The sequence below is a fragment of the Sander lucioperca genome, chromosome 11 (genome assembly GCF_008315115.2).
Source record: "Sander lucioperca isolate FBNREF2018 chromosome 11, SLUC_FBN_1.2, whole genome shotgun sequence".
Lineage (NCBI taxonomy): Eukaryota > Metazoa > Chordata > Actinopteri > Perciformes > Percidae > Sander > Sander lucioperca.
In genome coordinates, this window is record NC_050183.1 from 5374292 (window position 1) to 5393687 (window position 19396).

General features: G+C 40.0%; 1 protein-coding gene across 3 annotated transcripts in view; it reads right to left on the reverse strand.

Annotated features, from left to right (window-relative positions):
- Positions 1 to 649: 649 nt before the first annotated feature.
- The window catches only part of pex5la (peroxisomal biogenesis factor 5-like a), a 107511-nt gene continuing 88764 nt past the window's right edge, over positions 650 to 19396 (reverse strand). For all 3 annotated transcript variants that reach the window (XM_036006879.1, XM_036006878.1, XM_031307077.2), the window contains 6 exons: positions 18205 to 18348; positions 16008 to 16078; positions 14064 to 14282; positions 12064 to 12226; positions 4842 to 4999; positions 650 to 1303 (listed from right to left, as the gene is read on the reverse strand). In XM_036006879.1, coding sequence (XP_035862772.1) covers positions 1102 to 1303; positions 4842 to 4999; positions 12064 to 12226; positions 14064 to 14282; positions 16008 to 16078; positions 18205 to 18348 — 957 coding nt within the window. In that variant the 3' untranslated portion in view covers positions 650 to 1101. The remainder of the gene's footprint in view (positions 1304 to 4841; positions 5000 to 12063; positions 12227 to 14063; positions 14283 to 16007; positions 16079 to 18204; positions 18349 to 19396) is intronic.

Consider the following 19396-nt stretch of genomic DNA (forward strand, 5'->3'; position numbering starts at 1 on the left):
GAGACATCATGGCTTGAAAACAATCAAAGTGGTAGTTGGTCAAGGCCACACCCCCACCCTCCACCTTGCCCCCCCCCTCTCTCTTCCTCAATAGCGAATAATAATACACAGAAATGGCACATCCTAAGGAAAGCTCATTGTGGGAATGGCTCTAGTGGCTGTAATTCTGCACCAAGGCTGAATTTCAGGAAAGAGACTTCAGATACAGTATTAGGGGATCACTAAGGCCTATATAAAAGCATTCAAAAAACAGCATGTCATAGGACCTTTAAAAAAATTAAAACCAGTCTGAAAATGGCTTAGTGTTTTTTGGTTGCCATAAAAATAGTATAAATAAATATTGTTTTTCGCATGCATTTGAGTAAGGCTTTACAACCTGGCTTGCACATTCCACTTGGGTTAAGAAAGTTATCTGTTTGTCTGAAGTGCAAAGGGAAAACTTCTAAAAGTGTGTTAATTTTAAACAAGAATCCATTTATGAAAATGCTTATTCATGCAGTATCATTATTCTCCATTGAAATAGGATGAAAACAAGCCAGGAACAGAATTTGGAGCTCCAGGTCATATGGTGCAGTCTTTATCATTTGTTCACTGAATCCAGCCTTTAGGAGGGTGAGACCGTCTTTGAAAGTAATTGGATAACGAAACCTTTTTTCTCAAAACCTCATCTTTTCTCCGCAAACAGCATGTGAGGGTTCCTGTGTGAGATTCTCAAGCTGCCTGTCTCTCCTGGCTCAGCTCTGTTCCACTGGATGAGTCAGTTTTTAATTGATGTGTTCTCTAAGGCATTGCCTGTACAATCTTTGCCCGTCCTTGTGCTCTTTAGGGAAATCACAAATTGCATTGCAAATCCATCACAAAGCAGTCACTTCAACCACTTGGAAGAACCTGTCCTCAGAACTGCTCCAAGGTACTTGAGCGAAAAATATGACAACTTTGACGACTGCAGTTAATTTTGACGTGCATAAAAACTACACTATTGTCTCTAACATCAGATCCAATCCACTCTGATGTGTGCACTTTGGTCTTTTGGCTGTTGGGTAGAAATCGAAGAGTACTGTAAATGAAGGGGGAAATGCTATTGTCACTACCTCCCATTCCTCAAATGTCTAGGTTAAAGGCCCGCATGAGGAGATCCAGGTCACCAATATTTGCAGCCTGGAAGAGTTCTGGCTGGTCCATCATGGATAAAGCTATCCTCAGAGCAGCCCAGATGTTTCCAGACATGACCTGGTGGGACTGCTGCCGACTCCGGCTTTTCCTCTGGAGGCTTAATGCAGTCAGAAAGTTACTGGCCGCCTCTCTGGAGAAGAAACAATAATAGGAATCAGTTTGGTTTAGGGCATGCTGTGTGGTTTGGGGAGCGTGCAAGGGTTGATCCCGCTCAGGCCCTGCACACCCAAACAGGTGATTTCACTTGTTAGGACTGAGTAAACATCTTCTTACGGCCCGGTCACACCAGCATTTACAGTCAGCGCATGCTCATGGGGGAGAAGTAAATCTGTGCAAGATTTTTAAAAGTGGTGGCCTTTGAGGGAGTGGAGAACCGAAAAGATTGAAAGTCCAAACCAGATGAACTATTGTAGCTTTTCAGCTGCTTGGCACAGTCTACTTTTATCCCATCTCCTCTGAAGTTAGGAGACAGAAAAAAATCCATCTTTCTATAAACTACGTGAACTTACTGTCCCGTAAAGTGACATAATGGTGCCTTCCTTGTTAGCTAAATGGTTACAGCCCATGCCATGAAACTGCAACGTCCCGAATTCAATTCCAGCCGTAGGACCTTTGTTTGACATTAAGATCTCAAGATAGCGCTGTGGATGGCTGTTTTGGTGTGTGGTAGTTACATTGTACATATTTACTTTTAATAGTATCTCCATAATTTTAATGTAATTTTTAATCTTTATTTATGTTCTTGACTGTTGCAATACTTGCCTACTGCCTTTATTTTTAATTCCATTTTAATATGTTTATTATTATTATTGTATGGACCGAACACCAAAGCAAATACCTTGTAAGTAAAAACAAACTAAGCTTATTTTGATTCTGGCCAGCTAGCTCAGAAAGCTATTGGGACTGACCATACAACTATGGGACTGACTAGGACTTGCATGTTTCCAACTGGCTAGCGTGTTAGCTTAGCAGAGGCAGTAGTTCACCACTAGTCCTGTAAATAGTCCCTCCGTCCGTCCCCAAGCTTCTAGCACTGCCTATTACATGGGGATGTAGGCTACATGAACTTCACTGTGCCTCTTTCTGGTGTAACCGGGCAAGACAATATGAGTGTGTAGCCTACAAACTGTGTTTAATTGACATCTCCCTGATTAACTTGTTAGTTTTTTGCACATTAGCTGGGTCAAATTACACCTGTAGCCAAAAGGTGATATGGTAATTTTTAACATGGGTACGGATCCAGTTTTTTTGTTCAGCGTGACTATAACGAACTGCTAGTTTAGAGAATATTATAGATCCATGACGAAACTGACAGAAGGGCGGGAAAAAGTCACAATTACAATATCATTAGATTATCAAAGGGCATGCATTTGGACATTTTGCTAACAAGTGGGTTGCATCCCCTCTCATATGCCTACTGCCTGTATAAGAGGTCTAATTAGCCAGAATATTGAAAACACCTGTGGGGGCGTACAGAACCTTAATGTATGCTGGTGATCTCATGCATGTGTGTAATTTGCCCAGAATGATATACACTGTTACTGGAAAGACATTGCTGTTACATTTGTTCAATGGTGTTAACTTAGCACCATAAACCAAATTAGGTTCACTTTTATTTTATTGGGATGAAGGCAGACATGTCAGAGAAATATTGAACCTGGGCAGTTAAACTCTACAGGTTAGGTGAGTCCTAATCATGTTTTTATGCATACAATGTGATGTGACATGTCATAGGCCTGACCGTGTTTGGATATTGCAAATGCAGCAACACCTGTTAAGCTAATTAGCGTTACTTCAGTGTAACCTTACAACACACTCTTCCAAAAGGTTGTCAGCTGTCAGTACTCCACTTGACCTCAGCTTCATTCATTTGCTAACTAAACTCGTGGCTGTGAAAAGTTGTAAATGGCTGCATTCTGGAGTAACCCATAGACTATATAAAAAGGAGCAAACATTAGCACTCATAGTTAGGCTACATTTTGACAGGAGGAGCCGGGTATCGAATCGCCGACTCTGTGATGATTAACGTTAGTTTTCATGGGTAAGCTGACCTCTCCGTTTCAGGAGTTTGTGAATGAACAATCATGTTTGTGTCGCAACAGACACCAGAGCCAGTCATTAGCCAATTGTTTGCCTCAACCCTCACTTCAACCCAGACACTGAGGGTTATTTTCTTATCCTTGCTGTCTCTAGGGTAGAAACAACTCTTCCATGAGGATTAATTATTCTCCCCTTAGATGCTGAGGGTCACTGCTTCTCTTCACCAAGCTAAGTGTTTGCCGTTTGTTGTGCTAACATGCTAAATTATATCTTCTGTGCAGTTGGCTTGCTAGTTTTATTGCTCGGACCTGGCTAACTATGTCTTGGCCTCTGTTGGCTACTGCTGCCCTGTAGGCTACCGCGTTGTTTGTACCGCATGTCTATTGTTTTTGGAAGCTTGTTTTCTTTTGGATGTTGTCTGGCAGGTGCATTGTGAGTCTAATGTTATTGATTTAGGTAGCTGAATATGAATACTCAGGTTTGGGTAGCCTATTATGTTATGGGCTGAATTGTTTTTGGCTGCATATTTACTTTTAGGTTTTTGCCATTTCACACAATTATGCTTCTGTAATATTGGGTTTTGTAACCCTTTTTTACACTTTTATAATCAGCCAAGCATTTGAGAAATGCTTCACTAAAAGCAATTGCAGCTACGCTTAACATTAAGTTTATATCTTATGTAGGCTGCCATATGTACTGTTATTCATCTGCTCATCACACTACTAAAACTACTAAAAATCACAAATGTTGGGATTTTGAATTAGAGCTGCAACCATTTTAATAATTGGTTAATTGTTTGTCATTTTCCAAAGAAAAATACCAAACATTCTCTGGTTGCAGCCTCTTTAATGTGAGGATTTAATGCTAATTATTATATTTAATGTTTAAAATAAGTCTGAATAATGACCATGCTGTGGGTAATTATAACAAGGATTTTTCACTATTTTCTGACATTGTATAGACCCAATGATTACCTACTTGTTTAATTGAGAAAATAATAGGCAGATTAATCGATAATCGCAGCCCTAATAGGTGGGTTGCTGAGTTTAAGGTATATTTATCCTTACTTCGCTACATGTATATTCTCTTCAATAGCTGGAAGTACCATTTGGATTTTTCTCCATGGGTGCTAATTAGAGATATTCCGAAACCGGTATCGGAATCGCCTCCGATACTGCCTAAAACACTGGTATTGGGAAGTACTGGAGTTTATGCACCGATCCGATACCACATAATAAAGCCCTAAAGAAAATCTACGTTAAAGTAGTTTATTTAGGTTCTTTTTCCGTTATGACTGACTGTCAAACTGGATAATACAAGAAAGTTCAGGCATTCATTGTTCATGTTTGTTCATGTTTCACAAAAAGTTTAACCTGAGCCAGGCCGTACAACAAATATCACATTCATACAGGGATAGTAGTATACAGCTGTTAAAACATAATAAAATATGACACACTGGTATCGGATTAGTACTTGGTATCGGCCGATAGGCAAGTTCAGGCATCAGAATCGGTATCAGGAAGCAAAAAATGGTATCGGACCATCTCTAGTGCTAATGAATTCTACTCCACTGCGTCAAACAAGTGTAGGAGCTCTGTCCCACTCTCCTATAGCCCCAGGTCACTCACCTGTGTGCCCCCAGGTTAATACAGCTGATGCCCAGGTTGTAGCGGGACCTGATAAAACCTGGTTGCAGCTCGAGGGCGTGCGTGTAAGCCTCCACAGCTTCCTTACTCCGGTCCCCGTTCGCCAGTGTGGCCCCCAGGCGGTTCCACAACAAGTAGTCCTGGATAGGGGGTGAGTAGTGGTGTTGGTTGAGGGATAAGCAATGTCAGAGGGTGATGATGAAAGATTTGTTTTTAGTGAAGTTCACTGGGATGTGTGTTAGATATGTGGCTTGAATATATATATATATATATATATATATATATATATATATATATATATATATATATATATATATATATATATATATATAATATATATATATATATATATAAAAAAAAAATATGGATGTATTTAAAGTAGCTACGAGGAACTTTTAAATGTTTCTGAAACATATATTCTCCATCTGATGTTCATAAATGACCTGTAACAGCAAACAAGACCAACAGTGTAAAGAAAGCTAATTTTATATTGTTTTTATTAATGCCTTTGCCTGGGTCTGATTTCCGCGAAGTCACAAAATGATTTACAGCAGGCAGACCGGCTCTACACTCACACAGTCTGATAGGTCACTGACTTCGGTCTAACATTGGAAAAGCCTGTTATTGTATCCAGCCAGGTAAAAGGTTGCAGGAGATTTCTTTATGTTGGCCTAATTGTATTTTAATTTTATTTTAGAAGTTAATGCTGATACTGGGGCAGGGCAATCAGACAAAAAGGAAATGAAACAAAGAACAACTAAAAGCTAAACGGAGAGTGACAGATGACGAAAACCAGAGTCAACTTGGTCGGGCTTGATGGAACAGATGGAGATTATTACGGGATTGTAAAGGATTCAGAACCGACCCTGAATTGTCTTTCTTCCTCCCAGACCAGAGGCGGCGCCAGGAAGGGGCTAGGGGGTGCTGTAGCTACCCCTAGAATTGCCATAGCACCCCCAAGAAATTGCTGTGGTTGATTTATAAATAAATAAAAAATCGTTAATGTGTAAAAAGTATAATTTATATTTGAAAAATGATATTACATACAAAAATACATTAATAAAACAAACCGATTATTTTTAGGTTAAAAAAACACAGGTGATCGTATTCGGCCAAAGGGTGCAGCACACATTGAACTTTTGACCTTACTTCCGCAGTAACGTATTCACACAGAAGAAGAAGAGCTCAATATTTGGAGCTGTTAGGATTAGAGAAGTGAGTCTAACGCTAGCAGTGGATAGTTTTTTACTCCCTAAACGTCAAGGTGTGGAGACTTTATCAAAATCTGTAAATGAGACTGAGAGAAATGGTGAACTTGTCACCAACCGGGACGAAGAAAAGCGACCGGAGGAAGGTGATCTGACCACGGCTGTGATTGCTGCTGAGGATGCTTAACGTCACCCTGCTGTACATGACATTAGACCAGGGGATCGCACAGCCCGGCCACAGTGGGTGAGTCAGCTGATAGGGGTCCATGCAAGAACTTTACTCTTATCTCTGTCTCGTAGAAGAGCATTACAGTGAACATGTGTTTTACAGAAATGTGAATAAATGGATCACTGAATCTAAAGTTATACAGCGCACTGGACATCGGTTTATTTTTAGCCCAGAAAACATGTTCGCCGTCAGTGGCTTATTTAGATATATTTAGTCACTACAGATATGACTGCATTATTTTGACCATACGTGCAAGTGTGAAAACTGTGAGGATACATGCGCGTGTGGGTGGTGTATTTGGCCTGCTGCATTAATCTTCTGAGCCACTGTATGAGCAGTAACGATTGTTTGAACCTGGCTTGTTGGCTGGTATTTGAAATATGTTTAGTGGCCTAATCAGAGTTCTATGGTGCTGCTGTGTCGGCAACTTTAAATAAATCTCTCTCGTTCGCTCGCTTAGTAAACCGCGCCGGAGATGTGTGGGCATCTGCGCGAGTGTGTGTAACGTTAGCCTATTTGTGTCGAGGTAAACTCAAAATTTCAGAGCACCCTCACTGAAACGTCCAGCAACCCCAAAGCACCAGCAAAAGAACATCTCTGGCGCCGCACTGTCCCAGACAGGTATGTAATGTGTCTATTTCATTCATAAAATAACTTTACAATGCGAGATGTGGTTGTATGCCAGTAGTTTACATGAAATTACATCCCCCTTCCATTTAGCGCCCAGTTTTTATTTCTTTTCAGTCCATGTTTGTTGTTTGTGTATTTTCTTTTTGTCCCCCTGTACTTGTGTAAATCGTCCTTGGGTTTCATGAAAGGCGCTATATAAATCTAAGTTATTACGTTGGTTGCTACAACAAACTCTTGTTAATGCTTTGGGTCGTGACACAGTGATACCCGGTTTAACTTACGATACATCCAAAGTAGGCTAAGTTACCGTATGCAACAATTGAAATGCAACAGTGCATTGGTACCGTATTATCTTATTGTAAATTAATGATTTTCTATCTGAGCAAAACATTCATCGCAACTATATGACCTCCCGGTAATGCTAACTCAGTAATACAGTGGGTAATAACGTTACATGCTTTCCTCCAGTGGACATTATGTAGTTTTTGCTGCATTGGGCACATTATTTTTGCCTTTGTTATTTTTGTAACTATCCCTAGATAATGGTAGATTTGTGTATCTAGTATAGTATTTATTCACGTATAAAGGTTTAACGTGGATATACTGTTTTGCAGCTATGCAAAAGGAAACGATCTTTACGACAGCAGTTGTGCTAAAGACACTACTGCTTTTGTCCTAAGGGGCCGCTAGACAAACTGAAAGTTCCTCGTAGCCACTTCAATTAGTAAACACACTGGCGAACTCCTTTTTGAGCCTGAAAAACTCATCTCCAACATTATCTTAGTCTAAAATGCTTTTCACCTCTGAAAGACCTGATCAAGCAGCAGACAGTGTGTTTAACAGAATCAATAAAATAGAGCTGAATAATCTTTGCTGCTATACAACACTTAACCTTGTATATGCAGAGACAGCATGACAAAGCAGCGTTGGAGACATCATTCTGTTTTTTATGTTTAATTTTTTATGCACAAAGGACGTGTTTGGAGCATTACAGCTCCCTGCTATGACATAACCTAACAAGGGTATTTTAAGGAGGGCTGAGTTACATCACATAGGGTGTCCTTGCCGTTGTTTCCCACCTGCAGGTACACAGACACATACAGAGGTCATGGTCTGCTACAGTATAGGGGTCCTTCATCTTTGGCTAAGCCGAGCAGCGGTATATTATTATCTCTTTGTGTTCAGAGCTATTTTTTTTCCAGCAGGGGAGCAGATATTACCAAGTCAAATGGGGAGGTTGGATTTACCAGTGAGTAATATTCTTGCCGGCCTGGGACATGATTTGCATGAAAAAAGATGCAGAGATGGAGATAAAGATTGTTGTAATGTACTGAGGTAGGTGTGTGTGTGTGTGTGTGTGTGTGTGTGTGTGTGTGTGTGTGTGTGTGTGTGTGTGTGTGTGTGTTCTTAGGCACTGACTGTTTCTCAGAGGCCAAATCAGTTTAGTGTCCAACAGACCAACCGTAGGAGGTAGCTAGTATTATGCTTATTATTGCAAATATTATCGTGCTTTTAGAAAGTAAAACAAAATGCAACAGCCATTAATATCTCAAAAAGTTAATTTTAGCTAGCATGCTGACCCTCCAGTATTATAAAAGTAACAGATTATCACAAATCCTGTATTTTCAACCAGTTGTGATGCAATTACTTCACTTCGCATACTTAAAGTTTGACATTTTTGGCACGTTTTCTACGCTTTAAAAAAAAAAATGTAAAAAATAAAGTGACAAACTTAAATGACAACAAAACTCAGAAAAGCTTTTATCGGGTGAAGAACCATATTTGGTAACTTAAACATTTAAACTAGTGTTTTCGTGCCTCTCCGTGAGGTCGTATAAACACGTTGATTTCACATTGACATCACAGTCAACCAATCTGACCAATCAGGAGTTGCCCGGCGCCTTCTAAACTTCAGTGACGTTCATGATTTTGGAAATTAAAGAAATACGCTCCTGCCTACTCACACTTCTACAATCACAACTTCGAAACCAACCATGGTAAGTTGATGAAACTCACACATTATCTGGTTGTATTACATGTTGAGATAGGTGTTGTTTGTGTAGGATTTCTATATATTAGTAAAACCTGTGGCTTGAAAAATGGTGAAACCATATTTGATTATACATTCACGTAAGACTAGTGCGAGTGACAGTGAGTCTATTTTTAGACATACGTCCGATATGTCTAGTAAGCCTACTTATTTTGTTTTACAATTAATGCATTATAACGTAGGATAATATTACTTTATAGTGCATTGTATGTTGCTACAGGTTTGTATAACATTTTATAGTGATCCAGTGCACTTAAAGTTTTAGTTTACAAATCACTCAAACTGGGCTTGATATTGACTCAAAAACGTAAGCTTTTTTTTTTTGCAGCAGCTGTCTACTCGGCTCTTTTTTTAAGGTCAAACGTGGTTTGTGGGGTCTGCCTGGTCCACCTGTGCCTCAATGCTGAGCACAACTGCTTCATAGAGTAACATGAAGCACTTGTCTAAGTGACTGGACTCGACATGTGTAAGACTTTTTTTTTTCCTTACATGTTACTAAATTATAATTTTAAATGTTAATTTTTAGGTTGTTATGGACTTTGACACGTGAAGAAAGAAAATGGAGAAATTTTTTTTCCTAAATAAATATTTTTGTTAAGTCATGTCCTCCAATAACACTCTAGGGTTGATTGTGAAATTTTTAATTTCCAAGTATTTCAATGAGTGCCCTATAAAGGGTTTATAAAAACATACAGTATCTTTGATATATGGAGGTCTAATATATTAACATCCATTTGTGAATACATTCACAATGTACCATAGAAAATATAAAAAAAATATTTTTGCAAGTTTGCTGTTTGTCATTTAATGTAATAAGCGTTACAAGTATTTTGTGCATTTAGTGCAAATAGCACATGTACAGTAATTGTTTGGCATCATCATTGGCAAAATCTCAATACTGTGTCGTTTTGGAGGAAAGTGTGTTGCAGTACAACTGAGTACAATTTATAGTTTCTGTTTTTAATTATCATTATTGCAACAACAAAAAAATCACAAACATAGGGCATTTTGCCGAAGATATTATGAAACTTTGCATGACTCCCTGTAATGTAGCAACGTATCAACAGCCACCAGCTAGGGAACGCAAACGAACCAGCATCCTTGGAGTCCAATAGGGCTGTCAAAATTGCTCAAAAATGACGTTCGAATATTCCCTCTAAAAAAACACATAATATTCGAACTATTCGAATCTGGTTGCGCATGCGCATTTTGTCAATGACGCGCATTACGTCAATAACAGGACAAATTAATACAAAGAGACATAACTACTTGTATAGGTAGTCTATTTAAGTTTAAACATATTTGACAACGTATTACCTACACAAAAACAAGTAAATCAAATGATGGCCAAGACCGCAGACCTCACGCTCGCTCACTCGCTCACTCGAGCACTTTCTCTCTCTCGCCCTCACGCTCTCTGCGCGATGTGCGGCTGTGCGCATAACTGTTTAAAATGAACAACAATAAACACATTTTGAGTGCTGATCAAGAGTTTTGTGCAAGCAATTTAAGGTTGCGACTATTGTCCCAAATATAGCAGGCTTCATTCAGTGATTGAAACAAATATTATTAACATTAATTGAAGTTTCACAGTAGCCTATATAGAACCGACATTGAACGCTCCGAGCGAGCTGTGCTGTGGTAAACATGGAGCTTTTCCTTGACATGAAACGGTAAATAATCAAACCAGTGGAAGCAGTGCACTTAACCTTTTATTCATGCATATCTATTCAGTCGTAGCATAGGGATACGGTACCTCGGTTCTATTACTTGACAGAACTCCCTGAAGCCTGCCCCATCCACGACACTGATTGGTCTCATGTCCTTACAAATGAACGAAATTAATTTCTCCGTTATGGCCTCTTGTCGTGTTGCAGACAAAGAGCTTGTGGCAGGCGGTGCAAAATACGTGTCAAGACGTGACTGTTTAGCTGGAGTTCCACACATTATGCCATGCTCATTTGGGTGCACATTTTCGAGATGTGACCTCATGTTGCTAGTGGTCGAATGGTATGCTAACTGTATTTTACAAAGCTTGCATACAACTTTATCTCAACTATTTTACCTCCTACCGACCAAAATCCAAAGTACTTCCAGACATGGCTTTTTAGATTTTGGAGGGTTAAAATCGCTTTCTCTGATGCAGTCGAGTTGGGCTCTGCACTTTCTGCCATCTTCCATGCAAGACAAATCAACTTTCAGCAGTGATGCTGTGCCAGACAGTGCGACTCCTGTGACCTGTCCCTGAACCCTCTGGCGCGCTAGCGCGCCCACTCGCAAAGCAGACAGCCAGACAGCCTGCTTTACGTTTTTTTCCACATTTTTTTTTTAATTCGAATATTAATTTTCACCTTCGAAATTCGTTTTTTAAAAACTATTCGAATTTAGAATATTCGTTGACAGCCCTAGAGTCCAATGCGGCAAAAATAAGCAGTAACAATTTTGTAAAATGAATTGGCTGTGAATATATGAATAAGCCTCTGATTAACCATTAAGTGTTTCCTGAAAGGTGCAGAGTTTACGTCATTGGCATAATAGCGTGCCAGCTGGAGTCAACCAGCTGTCGGACATGTTGTTTCTGCAAGGAAACTAGTGCATCCCATGTGTTCACCCACTACAGCTTACAGTCAGCTCTTTGCCAGTGAGTCCTCAGCACATGCTGAATGGCAGAAGAATTCTCAAAAATGGACAACTCAAAATCTCAAAATATTTGGCATGGCTGGATACCACTATGTGTAATTGGAAAATTACTGTATGTTGTGGGGTGAACTGACCCTTTTAAGAATGTGATGATTTTTGTTGTTTTACCATGTATTTCTCAATATGTCAGCACACTGTATGTGTGTTCCTTTAGGGATGACAAAAAGGGAACAAATTAGAATTTAAATATTTTTGATTTAAGATGCAGATTTGCACTTTTTTGCCTTTTACGTTTACAAACATTTTGCACTTTTTTCTTACATGGTTCCTTCCACTGAGGCTCAAATCGACCAGTGATACTATGTCTGCTTGCAGAGCATCTCTCAGTGTTTGTACAGCTTCACTCTGTCTTATCTGCATGTTTCCGTGTGTGTGTGTCCATCCTACCTCGGGCCGCACGGACAGGGCCGTATTGAAGGCCTCTACAGCTTTGTTGAACTCTCCGCTAAGGTTGTAGAGCACCCCAAGGCCCGTCTGCAAATCCGGGTCGACGCTGTCAGAGTTGTGCTGAACTGCTTCCAGAAAGAGCTCCTTGACCTCGGGCAGGGAGCTGTGGACACACACACACACACACACACACACACACACACACACACACACACACACACAGCTAAGGATTAATGTAACTTAAGGCTGCTGAGTAAGCTCTCTTTAGATGGCAGAACTATGATGTGCAATGTAGTGCATGTCAACTTTTATTCAGTGTAAGAAAACTAAAGTGGGAGAGATTGACAGGGGGGTAAATGAGAGGAAGAAAAGGGGAAATTAAAGAGGAAAAATGCAGAGAGACTTGAGTGAAAGGACTAGTTCTGTTTTATTTGTGTTTATTGGTTTAGTTTATGTAAATCAAGTCCTCTGTGTTGGCAGAAAACGTAGTTTAGTGTTTGGAGGCCTTGTATTTTTTTTTTTTTTTTTAAACTTTAAGTAGTTATTGAAATTAATAGCTAATGGAATATTTTTTTGTTTTTCTTTTGTTGATTGGTAAGTTAGTTTATTTGCAATAGACCTCCATACCTTACAACAATATAGGTCATGTATTTCTACCCTCCAATACAACCCATAAGAGCGTTTCATAAATCAGTGCCTCTAGTGGTGGCAGAACATAAGACCTACTGCAGCGTTTTCCGTCCTCCTATCTAAACCAGAGAATATAACAGTCGTGGAAATAAGGGGAGAGAGAGATGGGGAACACTGTGGTCCTGGTTGGTAGCTCCCAGGGCCGACCATGGCCACCCTGCGACGGTCTCCTCCCCTCAGCTGTGTCTTTGGCAGCTCAAGTTGAGTGTTTATGCTTGTGACTGTTTTTCTCTATTCTACCTAAATCTCCAACGTGATATCGAGTTCGCGTAAACATATACGCCACTTCCAAATGGCGTTGATAAACACGCTAAAAAGCGAGTATGCGTCTTGATAACACGCCAATAATGGCATACAAATTGGCATGTCATACATATGCCACTTCATGAGATCAGTCTGAAATCTCTGTAGTTTTAAGTTTAGTTTCACTCCTGTGTTCCTGTTTGGACTTTTAGATATCTGCCTTATTTTACTGTTCACGTATTGCTTTCAGGGATATTGGTGCTGTGTTAAGTTACTATTAATGCAAACTGAATCTTTCCTGCTGTTGCTGCTTCGCATTAAAAGCTTTCTATTGGCAAAGCAGCGGGACGCTTTATTTTGAAGAAGTTATAGGAAGTGCAATGTGTTTGTCACTTTGTCATATGTCAGTTTCCACAAGGCCAGTCATAACAAAGGGAGAGAGGGTAAATGAAAGTTAGAGAAGAGAGATAAAAGGAGGGGGAGAACTGCAAAGAGGAGTGTAAAGAGTGAGGGATGGAGTAAGAAGCAGAAATGAAAAGGATGATATTTCATGTATTTGAGCATAGACCACAGTAATTGTACCTGTATCTCCTCACAGTGACTAAGGGATTAAAGATTTGATAAAGTGCTGCTTTACTTTGAGAAACTACTTATATCTAACAGCCTAATTTTGTATGGTTTGGCAAGATGGATACATGTAGCTCCATATAGCCTATGCCGCCTTGCCAGTGAAATAACACCAATACCAGCTGTGGTTCAGAGACCTTGAAACAAGTTTTTGCTCTCCCTGATAGAGTAATAGCAGTTTAAGTAAAACAAATGAGAATCTGAGATGGCCAGTAAAGTCTGTTTTTGAGTGTGCAACATGCAGCACATGATATATGTGCATATGTTTGTCAGCTACTCAGTGACTCTGAACTGTTAGTTCAGTAATTTCAGTAATGTCAGTAATGGACGTTGCAAAAAAAAAAATTTCAAAATTTGTGACAGATAAAGAGGCTAAAAATACAGCTGACTGCGCTATTCTTTGTTTTCATCACAGGTAAAGTATTGTCTAAATACTCCACCTTTCGTGTCTGCCCACGTTGGGAGCAGTAGACATCCTGCATTGGGAGTTTGGGGATCCCATCAGGTGGGTCTTGCCCTTCAGCAGGTGCTTGTACTTTGGATTGTGTCGCAGCCAGCAGAGCAGGGCCTCGCAGGCATCATTTCGCATACCGGTGTTGGTCAGGCTCACAGCCAGAGCCATGAGGGCTGGAAGGTTGTTTGGGTGGAGCTCCAAACACCTGGATGGACACAGGACGCCGACATGGGAAAGAAGAGATGGTGTAAGGTGTGCACTTCAAAGGAAAATCTATATTTGACAGGCATTAATTGGGACAGGCCAAAGCAAGGGAACATCAGGTAGAGGCTAATGATTTCTGGGTCAGGATGGATGAGCTGCACCTCTCCTGATCTGCCTTTTCTGCAGAGGACAAGGTTTGCATGCTCCCCTCAGCAGCAGCAGGGTTAGATGATTTGCAATAAGTTTGCATTTAGGAAAAAGAGAAGCTAGGGATGGAAAGTGTTTGTAGCGAGTGCTAAAGTTAAATCACAAGTTATATCATTTGGACAACTGCCACAAAGATCTACGCAGGCTTTAGTAATTGAAAATGGGAGAGGAGCAGCATAGTGTTGGACGACCAACTTGGATTAGTTAGGAAACTGGAGGAGGCCAAAACAAGATTTAGCTTTCTTTAAGATCATTTTGAAGACAGATTTGCTACAGTTGATGCGCCAAATTCCTGAAAACCCTCATAATCTCAGTCGAACCAAATTATTTCAGTGCGATGTGTTGTTGTTGAAGATTACATAAACTTTGGTTAATCAAATCAAATCCACTGTACACTTTGTTTCTTGTGCAAAATGTTTAGTGTCCCATGCGTACAAGTGACCAGACAACCATGTCATCCAGGGACTGTCCCAGATTTGATTGAGAAGTGCTGTGAAGACAAAGCTCCATGTTTGAGTGTCAAAAGTGAAGCAACGAAAACTAAGCAAAAATGATTTGCATAAAAATTAAGTCAAACAAAAAGTTTATTTTCAATATAATGTCTGTGTGGCTATATTGAATGAAGTGGTTAAAAAAAAAAAAAAGCTGAATAGGGCAGGATAACATGCTGCTTGCCAACTGAAGAGGACTAATGCCAGTTAAACATCTAATCTCACTTTCTACCCAAACATCCCCCTTACAGATGGAACTATTACATAATAAACAAACTAAAATGTACACCATGCAAACTATGGGAGATCTGAATGGTGTTTCAGAATATGCATGAGTCTATTGGATTAAGTGAGATTCTTGCAGGAACTGAAATATAAATAATTCATCATCCTTTGTAATCTCATTTAAATAGAACAGCAATTAAATGTTTTTTTTTTTTTAATTTATTAGTATTTTATTTTACAGAATGGACCATCTACTGTATGTCACACTTAAACAAGTAAGGATGTTTTTTTTTTCCTGAATGGCTGTCTCCTCTGTGTTCAGTTGACTTGTCAGTGTTCACACTCTCAAATAGGTGCAATGTCTGGCTTCAGCAGTGTTATGAATGAAAGTGGGCCACCTCCCATTGAGGACACATACCCAGGCTCTGTGCAATCACAGAGCCTGGTGTCATGGAATCATGAGGTGTCTCTATTTTAGGAATACAAATCTAAGAATGTTTCCTTCCAATTACTGGTTGGTAAAGTAAAACAATTGAGTAAAATGGTGATGCCGTTCTTCTCGGGACTATAAATGCAGTATAACAAATATTTCCATCAGAATTTTGAATACACTTCTCCCATAAAGTTCATTGAAACCTCTCAGGCAAATTTCAAACGATAGGCTTCATCTTTTAACAATTCCACAGAGTCCCACTTGTGCAAACGTATGGTGTCTCCGCGCAATACCAGCGGACAGCTCCGCCAAGTTTGAGAGAGATTTTTTGATTTTAAAATGGTAATGTAATGCAGTTGTTTCTCCTTACCTCTGGAGGGAGACGATCGCTGCCTGCTCATTCTCATTTTCAGCCTGTGTGGTCCCCAACACTTGCCAAGCCTGCAGCAAAACAAAATACTGGTAACAGTAAACAGCAGGATGGGAACCTGGTATGCTCAAGGGGCTGCAACACAGTTACAGTGGCTCAGCATTGTCCGTCAGGCTCAATAAGTGGGATCCAGCACAGAGCGAATGATGCCAGTGTTTCAGACACAGGAGCTACAGTGCATTTAAACATTCAGAAGTCCTTTAATGGAAATTTTATGTTTTCAAACAAAGGTGCGTGCAATTATGATTTAAAAACAAAAAAGTGTTTAGCTTGGAGGGTTGTCCTTAGATACTCTCAGATACTCCATTAAATCATCCGAGCGATAGAATTCCATTTATTATTCAATTAAGCTATAAGAGATGACTTGCTGAACCACTGCTTTGTCTTTAAAAAAATGAAAGTGATAATTTAGGTGAGGAGGACTCATTTATTTAGAGCTGAACGATTAGTCGCTCAACATCAAATTAATCAGGGACTGTTGTGAGGTGGAGGACATTTGTCAATGACCTATCCTCCCTAGAGGAGCAAATGGCTTATTTCAAGCAGGTCAAGTTGTGATAATGGATTTAACGTTTGAGTCATTTTTCGGTCAGACAAAACACATGACTTCAAATCACAGTTTCCCAGAGCCCAAGGTGTCTTTTTCAGAATTCTTTGTATTGTCCTACAAACAAAACCCATTACATTACCAGAAAAAAACAAATATTCAATTTACAATGATATATAAAATGAAGAGAAGCAGCAAATCCTTTCACTGGAGAAGTTGGAACAAGCAAATGTTTGGCATTTTTGCTTTAAACATAACTCAAATGATTACTTGGTCCTCAACATATATGCACATTCATTTTGTATCCATCGACTAATAGAGGGACTAAACATTTGTTGAGTTGGGAGTTTTTGTTCAGTAAATGTTGAATGTGACTGTGTGCAGGCACTGTGGTTGATCTTTGAGCCAGTGTTGGTCCTCAGCAGGGACATACAAATGGAAAGTACCCTTTATCAGCACAAGAGGGCAGACAATGATATAACTAATCTCAAATCCAAAATGTGAGATTATGAGATTACTTCTCTGTATTTGTGTCTGTAAGGACACACTTAATAACCTGTTCTTAGGCTAATCTTTGTCTATGCTTTTTTGTTCCACTATTTCAATGAATCAATGATTCAGAGGTCTTCACAGTGGGGCAATAAACCACTAAGCGCCCTAGGAGGAATTTTGGAATCGTATTTGCTCCATACACCGCGGGATAATCCTCTCCTCAGAATAACTGGCACATTTCTGTATATTCCAGGGGATTCCGAAAGTACTTTGTATGAAAGCTTTGCTCTTTCAGCCTTCAAAGAGGTCACTTCTTTAGAAATGGGGAGAATACAAAAAGGAGAAAGAGAACCCTGCAGAATGAGCTATTATTCAGCTCACTGGGCAAATGGAAATTCTCATCAAGAGTATGAACAAGTATTTTTGCTACAGTAAACAACTCTTTTAGCAAGAAAAAAAAATCCTTTGCCCTCTACAGGCAATCAGCATCCTGCCTGTGGGTGCTGCCTACGAAATCTGCTTTACACAACCCATGTGGTCGGGGGCATTCTTCCTCTCTAACTTCTCTCAACATGAGGGAGTTATTTGGGTTGGATTTAACCATTACGTAATTTGCGATGAAAACCCACCGGTGCAGGACTTTAGTTTTATTGGCCATCGGTGCTGTAAATGAGCATCCATCCCCCAGCTGTGTGTGTGTGTGTGTTTTTTTATTTAACCTTTATTTATTCAGGGAAGGTTTACTGGGAGGCAGCCTCTCTTTTGCAGGATGCCCTGATCACATTCACACAGTTACACATTCTTACCTGGAAGCTGCCCAGTACAAACACAGTCTGATCTGCTGGCCACTGAGCAGCTCCACTGGAGCGGTTGGGGTTAAGTGCCTTGCTCAAGGGCACCTCAGTGGTGGTGATGAGGGAGGGACAAGTGCTGCTCTTTCACTTTCCCCACCCAGATTTTATCCTGTTAGTCTGGGGATTGGACCGACGACCTCTCGGTCACAAGCTCGCATCTCTAACCTTTAGGCCACCACTGCCGTGTGTGTGTGTGTGTGTGTGTGTGTGTGTGTGTGTGTGTGTGTGTGTGTGATGAATTCACCTCTGAATCTTGAGGGTCCTGCAAGACGGCTCCTTCCAGCAAAAGTACAGCGTTTTGCAAGTCTCCCTCTCGAGACTTCTTTAGTCCTTCTTCAAATGCGTTAGGCAAATCTTTATAAGGATTATCTGTGTGGAAGTAGTAACCCTGTCAGCAAAAAAAAAGGGACAGTGGCAATGTCAGTTTCTCTCTCTTTCATATTCAAATGAAAACCAGGGCAACTGTTCTGTGCAGTTGTATATTTAAGCAAAGCTCCAGCAGCAGGAATTGATCTTTTCTGTTTCACATCAAACCTAGGCTGAGCACCCAGGGGTTTGTCAGTTATCTTTAAATGTTAAACTTTGCATTTTCAAACTGTGATTACCCTGGTGTGTTGTTGACTGCTTCTGAGTGCTATGACTTTGAAGCTTTTTCTTTAAGAACTAGTTCTGCACTGGGATCAATCAGAAAGCCCAGAGGTTTGATCTCATATGATTCCCTTTAAGAAAAAGGTCAGCTGATGGGTAAACTATACTGCTCAGCAATGTGCTCTGTCCTCTGACACCCACAAACATGACTTTATATTGCATATGGTGATACTAAACACATAGGGTAGAATATAGGCTGTATTACATGGATACAAAATATTCTAAATGTATTAATTGGCGGAACATAAATCTGAATATTCAATACATTTAAAGTAAAAAGTAACCAATTTGTTTGCAGCTTCTGTTTCCAGCTTGCATTTTTATTATAGGTTTTAAATGTTTACTTCCTGTTAAGAGAGAGAAGTGTCCACACCCAACAACTGGGTTTAAAGGAATAGTTTGACATTTTGGGAGATGTGTTGTTTTGCTTTTTTTGCAGACAGGTGAGAAGATCGATACCACTGTCATCTCACCTCATGCATTAATATTGCGTTCCATTTACCTCGGAACTCGGAAGCCGGGCCTGGGAATGATGTCACACCGGAGTTGAATGCCATTGTTGAAATTCCATTTGCAAGTCAGATTTTTCATTATGGGGTAGGCTCTAGCCAGGTTAGTAGTTGTTAGCAATACCAGTTGATAACAACGCATTACGCTGTTTTGTGTGCATACAAACAGCGTACCAACATGTTCACAGATAGAAGTTTAACAGGACTGTGTATGACTGATTAAGTGAGACACAAATGAGACAAAAGTGCTAATACACTGTATGTTACTACAGCTTTCAC